The following is a 16,159-nucleotide window of genomic DNA, read 5'->3' on the forward strand; positions in this document are numbered from 1 at the left end:
ACCACTTTCTCATCTATCAGTGGGAAAAATACGGAAGTTTCACAACATACTAAGTTAGTGAGTTTGCGTGGAAACAGGCACTCTTCTATATCGTTGCTAGGGAAGCAAGTCCCCTATGGAGGGGAATTAGTAGCATATTGCAAAATCATATAGGCATGAACCCTTTGACCCAACAACTGAACTCCACAAAATCTATCCTCAGCTTACACTGGCAAAAAATACAGAAAGACTCATGTATATGGGTATCTGTTGCAGCACTGGAAAATTTAATACTTCTAAACTCAAATGTTTATAAAAATCATAATTAAAGTAAAATTATACTTAAAAAGAAATGATAATGAAAATTATACAAATTAAAAGCTGTGAAATTTAAAACAGTATTACTTTTAGGGAAATGTATATGGCCTTATTTATATAGAAAAGAACAATCAAAGAAAAATCAAATTTCCAGATTTACTGGAAATGAATGAGTTAATATCCAACTTAGTAAAAAAAAAAATAAGAGAATAAACCCAAATAATGTAAATGGAAGGGAATACAAATAAAAACAGAAAGGATGAAATAGAAAAGAAGGAAAATAATAGAAATGACAAAGCCAGAAGTTAGTTCTTTGAGAAAAGTAAACTAGACAAATCTTTAGTAAGATTAAGAAAAAAGATAAATCACAACATATACTAGAGATTGAAAGAATAACACAACTATAGAGGCAGCATAGATGGGTAAGTAGACACTATGAATAACTTTATGCCAATATACTTACAATGTGCACTAAATGGACACAATCCTAGAAATATATAATTTTCCAAAAACAGTTAATGAAGAAATGGAAACTCTAAATAGTTCTATAGTCGTTATATAAATTTGATCGACAATTAAGATGTGCAACACACACAGACATACAGCGCTTATGGTATTATTGGCAAAATACCAAAATTCAATGGCAACATTATTTCAATCTTATTAAAATATTTTCATAAAATGGAAAAATAGGCTAATTTCTGATTCATTCTATGATAACTCTATGATCTTAATACCAAAACCAAAGACTTAGTACAAAACCAGAAAATGATAGGCCAGTCATACTCAGGAATGCTGACATAAAAAGTCAAAAGGAACAGAAAGCACTGACTCTTCACTTTGAAGAAACCAAACCAAAACAGACAATTATTGTCCAGTTTAAGACAACATATTGTGAAGTGCTAAACCTTATCTGAGGTTTAAAAAACATTAGGTAAACAAAGAGCCAGGGGGATGACTGATGGAGAAATTTTCATGAAGGAAGTGAGATTAGAACTTAGTTTTAAAGAATAAGCATTTTTTCCCCCTTGGACAGGAGGTAGAAATATTCTAGGGAGCTTGGCACATGTGGGGAAAAGCGAGACAACCTGTCTGCCTGGAATAGAGGGTATGTTAGAGAAAATACTGAGAAATAAAGTTGGAGAGAAGGTGGGGCTAGATGCTTATTTGCAGACAATCAAGATTGACCACTTACTATGTAACTAGGAACAGGCGAGTCTGTAACTGATTGTCATCTCAGTAACTATGGATGGATGATGCGTGGACAAACCAACCAATGGACAGGCAGATGAATAGATGGATTTAATATGTTGTCTTGGTTTTTGGAAAGGTAAAAATTTAAAGTTTCAGTTTGTCATAAATCTAACAGGCTTTTCAGAAGCTGGATTTAATGACATTAAAAGAAAACCTTAAACAAGCCTGTGCACAGAGTTCCTACATGGAAACCAAATGTAAACCAAATATTACCTTCTTCAACACCATCATCTGTTTCTTCCTGACATTTCTCTTCTGCGTCTATATCGATTCGCTCCTCTGTACTGTTCCGAAGAACCCAGCACAGGCGGTACAGCTGAACAGGGACCATACAAAAGTGCATTAGTAATAGGCAAATGTTTGCAGTAATATAATGGAATGGCACTTTTGTTTATTGTCTGGTTTTAAAAAAAAAATCAAACCATACAGGAGAATATAGATCACAAAGAAAAGGCCTCCTACCACACTCACTCACCAAAACATACTCATCATTTTAAATGTTTTTCTGTTTTTAATTCTTCTGGGTGCTATTTAGAACTTCAAATGATATACTTAAAAATACCTACTTCTGGATTTGTAATTTCAGCAAAGTTGAAGATTTAGCTAACCTACACTATACCCCAGCTTCACTCATCGTCCTTAACATCCAACAGTTATTAGCCACATCATGATTTCCTTCAGTTTATCTAGTGGTTGCTTTTATAACTTTCAAACTATCTTCTTAAATTCTATTTCTGGATCCATCACATTTGGCTGGTATCTATGTACTATTCTTGAATTCCAGTTGCAATTAGTACCCTTACACACTGCTTTTCCTAACCCATCTCCAAACTTCTGTCAGCTATACCATTATTTTAAACTATTATGCTTTATATAATTGTTATTATTTTCTGTAAATATATTAAGATTTCCATGGTTAGTCTGTATGTTGATTTAAGCATTTGAAAATAGAATTGATGCTGTATGTACTGATCGGACACAAGTAAATATCAGTCCTGGGTCATTCTAAGGAAATTGCTCCAAGTATCAATGTTTTTTTTTGTTTCGTTTTGTTTTGTTTTTAATAAGAAGGAGTTTCTATCTTGTTGCTCAGCTGGAGTGCACTGATGTGATCTCTGCTCACTGCAACCTCCGCCTCCTGGGCTCAAGCAATTCTCCTGCCTCAGCCTCCCAAGTAGCTGGGATTACTAAAGGTGACTGCCACCATGCCTGGCTAATCTTTGTATTTCTAGTAGAGACGGGGTTTCACTATGTTTTTGGCCAGGCTGGTCTCAAACTCCTGACCTCAGATGATCCACCCACCTTGGCCTCCCAGAGTACTGGGATGACAGGTGTGAGCCACTGCGCCCAGCCTATCAGTGGGTTTTAAACCTTTATAATCTATCCTATTCTAAGTTATACCTCATTTTAATTTGGCTCATGACTTTCTTATACAAATTTACTAGAATTTATAATTGGTTTTATTTGTTCTTGACATAACATATGGCTTTACCTTCTAAGATTCCTAATCATATCTTCATAAGCTCTTATTCACAGGAGTTCTTATATTAGATCCACTTTCTTTGTTAAAAACTCTCTTCTTGGGAGGCCTTCAATTTGTTTAATTACGCATAGTGTAATTTCTAGTTTTGCTGAAAAACTATCATCATGGGACATCTCATTTCTGCACTGTTAGGCTAGATTCACAACAGTTTTCATGACTTTCTCTGAAATAACCATGATATTTATCAGTCTATTTTGAAAGTTAAACCTTGCAGCATATTAATGAAACATAAACATAAATCAGAAAAATGGTCTCACTGGTCCTTCAGACAATATTTTTTTCCTAAAAATTAGTAAAATTGGTTACTTCTATTGGCAAATAAGAATTTAACATATATATATTTAAAAACTATGATATGTTTTCTAGTGTTCTTTCATCTAACTCAATATTCAGCGTAAATATTTAGTTAGGAATTTCAGTGACATGTCCTTGGTGAAACATTTTGAACTGTGCTCTATTTCAGGTTTCCCATTCACACATAATCTACTGGCCACTTCTCAGGAAAATATATAAAGAAGCATTGCTTCAAAATTATGAGTGATAAATTCAAAATACATAAAAGCTACACATGTTTAGTCATAAATTCAAACAATTCAAACAGTATTAGTATATAAGCAGTATTTATATTTTAAAAATAATTAATTAATATTTGTTGGGCCCCTAGAGTGTCTCCCCACTCCCCGAGATGCCTCTTGTTGAAAATCTTAGGTGGGTATGCTCTAAGATTTTTTTTGTATGCTTAGACAAACAGCTATATGCCTACATGTGTTTTATTTCAGAAAGTGCTATTATACATTATTATATTATTCTGCACATATTTTTCCACTTAACCATATTATGAACTTTTTTTTTCAAAGCAAATAATAGAGCTCCCTCATGTTTCTAAACAGCTGCGTAATGTTCAATGCACTGTGTTTGTGCGCTCATTCCCTTTGTGATGAAATCTGGATTTTCTCCCAGCTATTTCCTATTTGAAAACTTTTGCAGAGAAAATCCTTATACATATATTTTTCCTGCTTGAACAAGTATTTATACACAATAAGCTCCTAAAACTGGGATTGTTGATTCATAAGTTTTTATCCATAAATACTACCCAATTGCTCTACTATAAATTATAAAATGTATGCACTCTCCCAACAGTTTGGACTGTGGGAGTTTTCCCACAACACTAATATCAACCACTAACATTAAATATTATTCATATTAAACATTTTTGCCAAATTGAAAGGCAAAAATGCATCTCATTATTCTGTTCTTTCTTTTCCTGCCCCCTGGTACCATGTACTTTCCGCCCATCTCTGTGCCAGTCAGTGTTCATGCTGTATATGAAATCCTGTTGGCCCAAACAGGCACAGCCCAGATGACAGCTCTGCTGTGAAGTCTTTCCCAGTGTCTTTGGAAACACCAATTATTCTCTTCCTGGTGTCCTATGACAATGCTGTAGGTTGACTTCCCAACTACACCGTGAAGTTTACAAATATAATGTCCATTTTCTAATCCCTTACTTTTTAATTCACTGGTGCTTTGCACATACTAGGTGCAAATTGTTCTTTATTTCAGTGACTGAATGGTAATCTCTTAGGGTTCTTCTAGCTCTAGAGGTACAACGAATACATTTCCTGGAACTCATACACTCATACAATAAAAGGCAAAGAACTCTTATTTTAAAGTTAGCATATATCCATTACCCATCACTCACATGTACATCAGGAATGGGTTTTGTTAAGAGGGAAATTCCCAGGACGACCAGCATGGACCCAAAAAAGAGAACGATGGAAAAGTACAGATAGTGCACTCCACAAATAATCTTGGGACAGTTACTGGGAGCCAAGCAACTCCCTGTTCCATAAGCAAACTCTGTTATCATACGAATGAGACCCATCGCAAGTCCAACCATTAGACCCCAGAATGCTCCCTACAAAAGAAGCAAGAAGAAAATCAGAATGTTTAGAAAATATGAGAAGCTTATTCAAGTAAGTCATAATTATAATCCTGCCTGCTTTCTCAGTTAAGGACCAACAAATGGCTAACCTTGGGCACAAGGTTACCGAAGTAGAGAAAATCGCAAATGCATGTGCTTCTTAGCTGGATGCTGCTTTCCATGGTCCTGAACTGTACATATCACTGCACCGTTGTTGATTCTCCAATACCAGGACACTACTGTCTACACTGACCCAAGCCGAAGTTTTCCTTGCCTTTTGTTTCATAGTTAGATCAAAATACTTGTGATTTATTTAATAAAATAAGCAGAAGTATCAATTATGTTACACAGTTTCCAGAGCTGATATTAGGTAGTTTTGAGAGTTCTATGAAGCTCTTGATAATTTATTTCTGTGAGGAGTTGATGGGGGTGGAAACATGTGTCTGTTCCTCTGCTCAAGATGTTATGTTTTAGAAAAACAGTATTGCATGGAGATTAATGGTATGAGCTTTGGATGGAAGAAGATCTAAGCCTGAATACCAAGATCCCGCTTACTAAATTAAGTAACATGTGGAAAGCACATAGATACTAACCCCTCTGCACCTGTTCCTCATCTGCAAATCATAATAGTAAAGCTAGTACTAAGGAACAATTGAAAGATTAAGGGTACGTGATCCACAATAATCAATTAATTACATATATCACAATAGCAATGAACACAGTTTGAATTCTTACTAGTGTGGTAGGTTTTCTTCTAAGAATTTCACATATTTTATCTCACTTAATCCTCACAACAATCTCATAGGATAGGTGCTATCATTATCTTCGTTTTACAGAGACTCAAGTAATTTGCTTAGGATCACAATACGATTAGGTGGTATAGCCATGATTGGGCCCTGGCAGTCTGCCTCCCAAACGTGTTCCTCAACTCTGCACCTTGTATGTATGTAATATTTTGTAAGAAACATATAAAGACTGTACTAGGAATGTGTGCTATATTTTTATACTTTAGTAAGGATCAGGAATTGTGACTGACCTCAACTAAAATTAAGATGGGCCATGACTTGCATAAATAGGGTAGAAAGAATGTATTTTGATACCCCAGTGAAATAATTTTTTTCTCACTCTAGCAGGGAAATTTTTTTTTCCAGTTTTCACTCACCTGTTCATTGACTCTTTTACAGAAGATGGCAAGCACAAAGACAGCTGCAATTGGAGGCCCAAGGTAGCTAGAAATTGATTCTGTGTAATGGATTAGTTGTCCATTTTGAGACACTTGTACCAATGGGACCCACACAATGCTCACAACAGTTAATAGAAGAACAAATATCCTGAGAAGAAAACAACATAATTTAAACATTAAACAAAAGCAATATAGTTACTTCCATTGTGCTTTAGTTCTAGCGTTCATTCTTGTTGTCACTCGTTGATTTTCCAAACAAAATCAAGCTCCTTGACCATACATAAACCCATGCTGTGCTTAATGGTGATCTTTTAGTAAAATGCCAGTAAAGCAATTGCTTGTCTATAATTAATCATAATAGCTTCATCTATGAGATTAAATATCTATTCATAAAAATAGTTAAAATATCAGTGATTAATAACTCTAATACACTACATGTAGTATATCAGCTGGAAATAAATACTGCACTATTTCTATTAACCAGTGATTATTTGTATGATAAAGAAAACAGACTTCCATTTTTTTGTTCTTTTCCTAGCTTTCAGGGAACAAAGTTGGTTTCCATAGGTGAGAATGGAAACAGCCTCTATCTCAGAATGCTGAGTAAATCAGCAAGAAATGCTAACTTGTGCATTTTACTACTTGAGTACTTCAGCAGGTAAAAAGCAAGTTAAAGGCTCCTGTTGTCCAGGGAGCATGACTTCTTCACCTTTCTAAACTGCAGCATTGTCTGTGCTTGTTCTGTGAGTAAATGAACCAACACAATTTGCTAGAATGTGCATAAAAGGCCATTCATCTCTCTCTGCTCACATGAAACAGAGAAGCAGTTGTGGGGTGGAGGAAGGAACAAGCATTTGGGCAGGAGACTGAAGCACAAATGTCTCATTTAAATGTTACAAAATCACTGCATCCTTGCAACAACTAAATGTGATAAACTATGGGAAGTCTTAGCATAATGCCTAAACCACAGTAAGGATTCAATAAATTACACTTACTGTTGGTATTTTTTTTTTATCACCATTGGAAGGCAAATCACATGCTTTCCCAACTCATTCAGTTCCAGTTTCCTATCATATGTAGAATAAAATCCCGTCTCGTTATGACTTCAATGGCCCTGCATGACCTCGCCTCCAGGCACCTTTCTGACCTTGCTCTTCACTCTCCCACTGGCTTCTCATGGATGAACCTCACTCCTGGTTGTTCTCAAACATACCACATACGTGACTGTGGGAGGAAAGCAGCCCTCATTGTTCCTTCCCCCAGAGCACCATGGGGCTCAATCCCACACTTCCTGCATTGCAGGCTCTGCTCAGATGCCGCCTCCTCAGAGAGGACTCCCTGAGTACCTGGATGAGGTTGCTTCCATCCTTTCTTCCTGCTTTGTCTTTCTAGCACCTCTGGTCACCTGAGGTAGCATACCTTTATTAATTGTTTATCTTCCTGACAAAGGCATACATTCCACGAGGCAAGAATTTTAAAAACATACATGTTTTTTTCCTATTTGTGTTTTGTGAGATAGTCGACATTTGATAACAGAGAGAGAGAGGGGAAAAGAAAAAGTTATTACTTTATCATTGAGACTTAAGGAGGATGTGTGTCCAAGATCATATACCTATCAGTGGGACGACTGCATCTTGGGCCTCTTGAACACCAACCAGTACCTTCTCTACTAAAGGTACACTCCTGCCCTCCTGTACTCCCTCTCCTACAGCATTTGTCCAGAGTCAAGCTCTGGGCCAAGTGAGGCCTTTGGGTTTTGCCCCAAGTGTTTAATTTACTAAAGCTATTGTTACTGTCACCAATAAAGTACATTCTTTTAAATAGTTGGTCAGTTTCTCTTGATACCAATTTCTTTGAAAAGAGTAGACAAACTCTGATGTCTCACTACAGTGGAACATCACAGAGAAAGAAATTACACTACAGCTACACATAGCAACACGGTTGAATGTTGCAAACATAACACGAGCAAAAGAAGCCACATTTCGGCAGGTGGGGATGGCTCACGCCTGTAATCCCAGGACTTTGGGAGGCTGAGGTGGGCAGATCACGAGGTCAAGAGATCGAGACCATCTGGCCAACATGGTGAAACTCCGTCTCTACTAAAAATACAAAAATTAGCTGGGCACGGTGGTGCACGCCTATAGTCCCAGCTACTCGGGAGGCTGAGGCAGGAGAATCGCTTGAACTCAGGAGGCAGAGGTTGCAGTGAGCCAAGATCGAGCCACTGCACTCCAGCCTGGGCGACAGAGCAAGACTGTGTCTTGAAAAATAAAATTGTATTTCAAGGGATACAAATTCAATTATTCTACTTATGATAGCCTGAAGTTGGAAAAGACTAAGCTATAGCATCACAAGTCACAGTGGTTAGCTTTGGAACAATGTGGCCCAAGACGAACGAATTTCTGGGTGCTGGTAATTTCCATGTCTTGACTTGACCAATGGTTACATGGGTCCTCACTTGGTGACACATCTCTGAGCTGTGCATCCATGTTTTAACTGTTTTCTTTATGTGTGCTGTACTTTGATTTTTAAAACATTTTACAAAATGCTATGACAGGCCAGAGGCAGTGGCTCACACCTGTAGTCCCGCACTTTGGGAGGCCGAGGAGAATGGATCACCCAAGGTCAGGAGTCTGAGACTAGCCCGGCCAACGATGTGAATCCCTATCTCTACTAAAAATACAAAAAATTATCTGGGCATGGTGGCGGGCACCTGTAATCCCAGTTACTCAGGAGGCTGAGGCAGGAGAATTGCTTGAACCCGGGAGGCGGCGGTTGCAGTGAACTGGGAGCACGCCATTGCACTCCAGCCTGGGTAAAAAGAGTGAAACTCTGTCTCAACAACAACAAAAAAAAGCTATGACAACATAGGGTCTTCTCGAAAATTGTGAAGGGGAAAAAGGACATTCTGGTATTGATTTTTTCCTCTTGTTTCCCTCCATCTCACTTCCACTATCTTCAAGGCCCCCAGGCTGCTTAGGGTCCCCTGGGTTGACTTAACTCTCCAAGCATCCTCTTGGAATTAGTCCCTTCCCTGCTCCTTTGTAACACAGCCCAATCATTAATAAATATGACTGATAAACTCCTCTGTGTTCATGTGTGGAAGACTTAATCCGTTACCTCCATGTGATATACACAGAAACTGCTAGAGACAATGCATTCACCTATCAGAGTAGGTGGGAGTTTTACACCCCATTAAAGTATTGGTGGAGTTTTATGAAGATGTGGATAGGGGAGTGATGTGAGGAGGGTAAGAAATAAGAGCCATTCAGAAGCATTTGAAAGACTGAAAAAGTGATTATTTCATTTAAAGGTATGGTTCAAATTTTTGTATCTGGAAAGTGATCACTTGAATTTGATGTACTCCAATGTCTCTTCCCCCCACCCAGATGCTATGATTACTTTCACCACAGCCAAAGGCAAGGGAACTCTAGTTCACTTCTATGTCTGTACTTCTCCAGAGGATTCTAGGTGGGAACCAGGGTTCACTCACCGTCCAGCTATCAGGAGCTCTTTCTCCGACGCTTGCTTCCGCATCTTGGTGTAGAGGTCAATGGTGAATAGGGTGCTGGCGCTGTTGAAGATGGAGGTCAGGGAGCTCATGAGAGAGGCCAGCATGACCGAAAGCATCAGGCCTCGCAGTCCTGGAGCCGGGAAAGGGTACAAGCACTGGTTAGTGGCTGGACACCACCTTGCTAAACCAGAGAGCGTTGAAAGGTAAAAGCATCATCTGGAACATTGGTTAACTGATGTCCTTATCAATACACATCAGCATGTGGAGTTTCCTGCATATTTTCCTGGTCACCTGAGAATAATCCAGTATAAATAAGTCAGGCACAGAAAGACAAGACATCACATGTTCTCACTTACTTGTGCCATCTAAAAATAAAAAACAATTGAACTCATGGATGTAGAGAGCAGAAGGATGGTTACTAGAGGCTGGGAAGGGTAGTGGGGGACTAGGGGTGGCAGAGGGGATGGTTAATGGGTACAAAAAAAAAAGAGAAAGAATGAATAAGACCTACTGTTTGATAGCACAGCAGGGTAACCAAAATCAGTAATAACTTAATTGTACATGTTAAAATAACTTAAAGAGTGTAATTGAATTGTTTGTAACTCAAAAAGTAAATGCTTGAGGGGACGGATTAAAGCAAAAAGAATTTTAGTCCTAAACATGAACTTAGAGATCATCTACTGGAACCTAGTTTTAGAAGAGAGGAAACAACATCACACCATCTTTCTTTGGGTAGGGACTGTTGGCTTCCTGAAGACTTAAGAGGACTGGAGAGGAAGAAGTCCAGTAGGCGGTTCTGCTAAACAAGTCTTTGGAGGGGCAAAGCCAAGAGTTTTGAGCCATGATGGGAACTTCATCCTCCAGTTCCCTCTGCCCATTAGTAATGGCCCTAGGCCTCCTAGGACAGAGTGTGTGTGGATGGGAAGCGTGTGGTATTCTGGTTGTGGGCCCTGGTCCCTTCCTCCCTCCTGTGTGTCAGGGTGGAGGAAGGTGGAAGAAACATAGCCAACCCTTGATGGGGTAGGAGATCACCTGGTGAAGTCCTGAGCTCTGTACCCTGCTCCATTTCTGTTCACCACAGCAATGATCACCTTCTGGCATCCTAATAATTTACGTATTTCCTATGTGGTTTATTTTCTATCTCATACTGCTAGATTTTGAGTTCCAAGAGGTAGGGGACTTTGTGCCTATTTCACTGATGTTTTGTTAGCACCAAAGCAGTGCCTGGCACTTAGTAGGCATTCAATAAATAGTTGCAGATTAAATAGATTGAGATATATTATTTGTCACTAGCCCCAAAAATGCCCCCCCCCAAAAAGCATAATAAATAGTTTATTTTATTTGGTTTATTTGGTTATAACTAGCCCCCCAAAAGCAGAAAAAATAGTTTACCTCTAGGTCTTGTGTTTACAAGTTTATGACTACGCAACTCTTTTATTGACAAACGGATCATTTAATTTGTTCTTGGCTGCCTCAGAAAACGGTCTTGAATCTGAAGGAGTAAGAATTCTAACAGTAATTGTACCTGGTTCATTTCTGACATTTTCAGGCCTAGCACAGAGCTGGTAACCTGTGGAAGGTGCTCAAGAAATGTCTGATGAGTTGGATTGAATTAATGGAAGGTGCAAGAATTGCACCATAACCCTTCCTCGAGGCCCATCTGTAGACAGGCCTCTGGGGCTGTCCCAGCAGGGACATTTTCCTACCTTGGGGCATCAGTTCCAGCACCATCGTTGGGTATGCGTAGTTAGTGCAGCCAACATCAACGCCACAGTGTTTCACGCATTCAGAAGGTACCACACATGCTACCATATCTGGGGAAGAATTCAGAAGTGAGTCCAATGAGGCCCAAATAGGCAAAACCAACAACCATTAAACAAAGAGAAAGATCATAAGGAAGGAAAGACATTTGCCTGGAAACTGGAGATTCAATTTTGAACTCCATACCATAGATCTGGCCCCTCTATGCCCAAAACACAACCCCAAGTATCTCATCCCCATAGCCCCTTGCACTGACGCATGGGACAGGGGCTCCCTTGGGACGTGGCCTAGCAAGAGCATTTGAGCAAAGAGAGGGAGTGGACCCCGTCCTCTGGGAAAACAGCAAAAGAAGAAATTCTTCCGGGAACACAGAGCTCCAGAGACTGACAACAACAGCAACAGGAAGTTAGGTCCTGCATGCAGTCACATTTAGCCTAGTATCTTTCACCTGCATCTAAGAAGAGGTGTCGCTTGGATGGTCAGTTGGGTGACTGTCCCATGTGTGATGATGCCTCCCCTCTGTGGTAGTTGCACAGTACCTTGCTGGTTTTTTGTTTTTGCTTAAACAACATTATGACAACAGACAGGGAGAATTGATAAAGAATCACCCAGAAAAATAACACCTCAGCACATTAGCTTCTTTTCATTCCTTCCTAATCCTTTTCTATAGAGAAATGTCTTTTTTGTAAAACTATGGTAGTCGTTGAGACATTATTTTGCAAGTTTCTTTTTACATTTAATATCATAACGTCAGTATTTTCCCAAGTTTTGAGATAGTCCTCAGTCTCCTGTTTTCATTTTTCCATAGAGGAGGTGCACAATAATTTCTTTGGCCATTCCCCACTAGTTAGATACCTACACTTTTTTTTTTTTTTTTTAAGAGACTGGGTCTCACTCTGTCACCCAAGCTGTAGTGCAATGGTGGAATCATAGTTCACTGTAGCCTTGAACTCCTGGGCTCAAGCAATCCTCCTGCCTCAGCCTCCCAAGCAGCTGGGACTACAGAACACATCACCATGCCTAGCTACTTTATCTTATTGTTTTAGAGATGGGATCTTGCTGTATTGCTCAGGCTGGTCTCAAAGTCCTAGGCCTCAAGCGATTCTCCTGCCTCAGCCTCCCAAGTAGGTGTGATTACAGGTGTGAGCATTCTTTACCCTTATAAACAACATTACAAAGCTTCAGTAAGAAGTGATGTTGGTCCCTTGATGTTCACTTAACAAGATTTCAGTGAAATCAACTGATGCCCAGTTGAGAAAACATGAAGTGGATTCAGTGTTGTCTGATGGATTACCCCAATAAAAATGAGTCCTCGATTAGCCAAGAAAGATTTGGTTATATTTCCTTCACTTTTCATAATAAAGAAAGGAAGTTGAATTTTTTTGAGGAAGATTTTTAACATTAGCAGTTACTCTTAGCTGACTCAGAAATTTACATATCCTCAAACAACCTGATTCCAAAGCAGTGAAAATTGATTCAGTTCTCCAGTTTTCTCAGAGGGATGAAGACCTTCTCAGTCAGAGATGTCACCAAACTCAGACAGTACAGCTCACTCGACTCAAATTAACCCAATTCTACCTCATCCTGCAGTGTCCTTTTGCCATATTCTCTGGACTCCCTTAAATCTAAGCAACTCATGAAGACGGAACTCACAGACTCAAATGTCTATAAGACAGGCAGATGGTATGAAAAGGATAAAGGAACAGAGCGTCCAATATGCCAAATTTTCCTGCCTTTGACCACTGTGCAGGCTGCTCCCTCCACCTGGAATTCTGCTTTTACTTCCATCCAGAATGGATTTTCTCAAGGTTTTATGACATTTTAAAAACACTTCTCAGAATACAAGCATAAAAAAAGAGAGAACATACGGATTCAGGGCTTAACCTGTGTACAGGATGCGGCTGATCATCCCCGGCATCACCATGAGGAACATGGGCAGCAGCTTCAGGTAAGCACACATGATGCAAGCGGCCTTCACGTGAGACATGTCCTTGCCACACAGGCAGCGCTGTACAATGACCTGCCAGGAGAACGTGACAAACTCGTGAAACAAACGAGGGGATGATTTCAAAGGCAGTCAGCGTCCCTTTCCAGAGTTTAATGTTGCAATAAGAAATGATGTGGACCAGTATACCAAAGAGCTCTCTGCACTCCTGTGTTCACTGCAGCACTATTCACAATAGCCAACATGTGGAATCAGCCTGAGTGTCCATCAGCGGATGAATGGATAAAGAAAATGTGCATAATACACAATGCAAAACCATTCAGCCATATACAACAACGAAGCCCTGTCGTTTGCAGCGACATGGATAGAACCGGAGGTCATTGTGTTAAGTGAAATAAGCCAGGCACAGAAAGACAAATGTCACACATTCTCACTCATTCTCATTTCCTGAGGCGTAGCTCAGGAAGATACTGAAGGCTTTGATTTGCCCTGAAAGACGGAACAAACTAAGAAAGAAGACAACAGGCGATACTGGAAAAAGGAGAAATAACCGGAGTAGGGCAAAAATGAATTCCCAAAGATGATAGTGAAGGGGTCATTGGATAAGGTTGGGCACCAGAGGGAGTGCTGCCAGACTGTGAGAGGGCAAAGACTCCAGGAGAACCTTTCATTCAATGAGTAATAATTAGCAAGAAAATTGAAAGTGAGAAATTAAGAACTGGCCGGGTGCGGTGGTGCACACCTGTAATTGCAGCACTTTGGGAGGCCGAGACAGAAGGATTGCTGGAGTCCAGGAGTTTGAGACCAGCCTAGGCAACATAGTGAGACCCTGTCTCTACTTTTTTTTTTTTTTTTTTTTTTGAGACAGAGTCTTGCTCTGTCGCCCAGGCTGGAGTGCAGTGGTGCAATCTCGGCTCACTGCAAGCTCCGCCTCCCGGGTTCACGCCATTCGCCTGCCTCAGCCTCTCCAAGTAGCTTGGACTACAGGCGCCCGCCACCACGCCCGGCTAATTTTTTTTTTTTGTATTTTTTAGTAGAGATGGGGTTTCACCGTGGTCTCGATCTCCTGACCTCGTGATCCGCCCGCCTTGGCCTCCCAAAGTGCTGGGATTAGAAGCGTGAGCCACCGCGCCCGGCCGAGACCCTGTCTCTATTTAAAAAATAATGTTTTTAAAAAAGAAAGAAAACAAGAATTAAAATTATTAATTCCAGGAACAAAAAAAAAGCTAAGGAAAAGTCAGGCAGTATACATCACATGGGTCAGCTGTGAATTACATTCAGGTAGTCACAAAAATGGTGGCACTGAATGCTGATCTCTCCAAAATTGTGATTGACAGCTATTGGGAAGATGGGGGAACAGCTGTGCTTGCATGGGGCTGAGAAGGGAAAGTTGAAAGACAGCTAAACTCTCATCCTTCATCATAGGGAAGCCAACAATAAAATCCTAAAACCAAGAGGGAGCAACACAAGCATTTATCTGAATCACTTGGGGATTGAGTTAATGAGCACATTCCAATTCAAAGGGTCTAGATAGGGTTATAGGGTCTGAGAGCCTTTATTCCTAGTGAGCTCCAAGATGATGTCCATGTTGATGGCTCACAGACTGCACATTGAGCACAAGGATTTAGGGAACAGAAATAAATGCCAAAACACTTACTTAAAAGAGCTGAAAGCATTTGCCTCTGAAGGACAAGAAATAGGGTAGAAAGCAGGGCACCATGCAGCTGTTTTTAAATAGCAAGCTCTGTAGAAGTGTTTGACTCTTTAAGCTGGATGCAGTGGCTCACCCCTGTAATCCCAGCACTTTGAGAGGCCGAGGCGGGCAGATCACCTGAGGTCAGGTGTTCGAGACCAGCCTGGCCAACATGGTGAAACCCCATGTCTACTGAAAATACAAAAATTAGCTGGGCATGGTGGTGTGCACCTGTAATCCCAGCCACTTGGGAGGCTGAGGCAGGAGAATCACTTGAACCCAGGAGGTGGAGGTTGCAGTGAGCTGAGATCATGCCACTGCACTCCAGCCTGGGTGACAGAGTGAGTCAGACTCCATCTCAAAAAAACACAAAAAACAAAAACAAAGAAGTGTTTGACTCTTTAAACGATGTGTATGCAAAATGGAAACTAAATGTTTTTCTATGAGATAAGAAAGAACAACACACACGTGTACACACACAGACACACAGACACACACACACACACATACATATATATACTTCACCTGATTTGTGCACCAGTACCACAAAGCTGTAATGGGCATTCCAAATATAATTCCTGGCCATGGAATGTCCCCAGTCACAGCATCTCGGAAGATGTGGAAGGAGTCCGCCCGAGGTGTGTAGCAACTGGCACTGATTGTCAAGTTGTCCCCCTCGACTACGGACGGGGTGGCATTCATGTACTTCTCGGTAAAGCTCTCGTAACCTCCAACTTCGTTAAATGCTAAAAAGGCATCAGAGTAAAATGAGATGTCTTACTGAAATCTAAGACGTCCAATGTTTATGATGACTACTTTTTGGTGGAGGTAAACAAGCACCTCCCATCAGCCCACTCCAATCCTCAGTGACCCTCTCTCTCGCAGGTCCATGTCTTTCTGGTACCTCCACTGTCATTGGCCATGCTACCAGATTGACTTTCATGAAGTACACAAAGCAAATAACTCTGACTTGTCTTCCTATATTGCTCTTTGAAATTTTGAGTTAGTGTCTCTTTTAAGGTAAAAATGAAGCTGTTATCCAACAGGC

At 40.2% G+C, this 16,159-nt stretch overlaps 1 protein-coding gene across 1 annotated transcript in view; it reads right to left on the reverse strand.

The window, feature by feature from the left end:
- The window catches only part of SLC5A4 (solute carrier family 5 member 4), a 38,435-nt gene that overhangs the window by 728 nt on the left and 21,548 nt on the right, over positions 1–16,159 (reverse strand). Inside the window, exons 8-14 of the mRNA XM_003264681.2 lie at positions 15,637–15,857; positions 13,358–13,493; positions 11,419–11,526; positions 9,692–9,842; positions 6,178–6,346; positions 4,794–5,009; positions 1,765–1,867 (exon numbers count right to left, since the gene is read on the reverse strand). Coding sequence (XP_003264729.2) covers positions 1,765–1,867; positions 4,794–5,009; positions 6,178–6,346; positions 9,692–9,842; positions 11,419–11,526; positions 13,358–13,493; positions 15,637–15,857 — 1,104 coding nt within the window. The remainder of the gene's footprint in view (positions 1–1,764; positions 1,868–4,793; positions 5,010–6,177; positions 6,347–9,691; positions 9,843–11,418; positions 11,527–13,357; positions 13,494–15,636; positions 15,858–16,159) is intronic.

Source organism: Nomascus leucogenys, chromosome 7b (assembly GCF_006542625.1).
Source record: "Nomascus leucogenys isolate Asia chromosome 7b, Asia_NLE_v1, whole genome shotgun sequence".
Classification (NCBI taxonomy): domain Eukaryota; kingdom Metazoa; phylum Chordata; class Mammalia; order Primates; family Hylobatidae; genus Nomascus; species Nomascus leucogenys.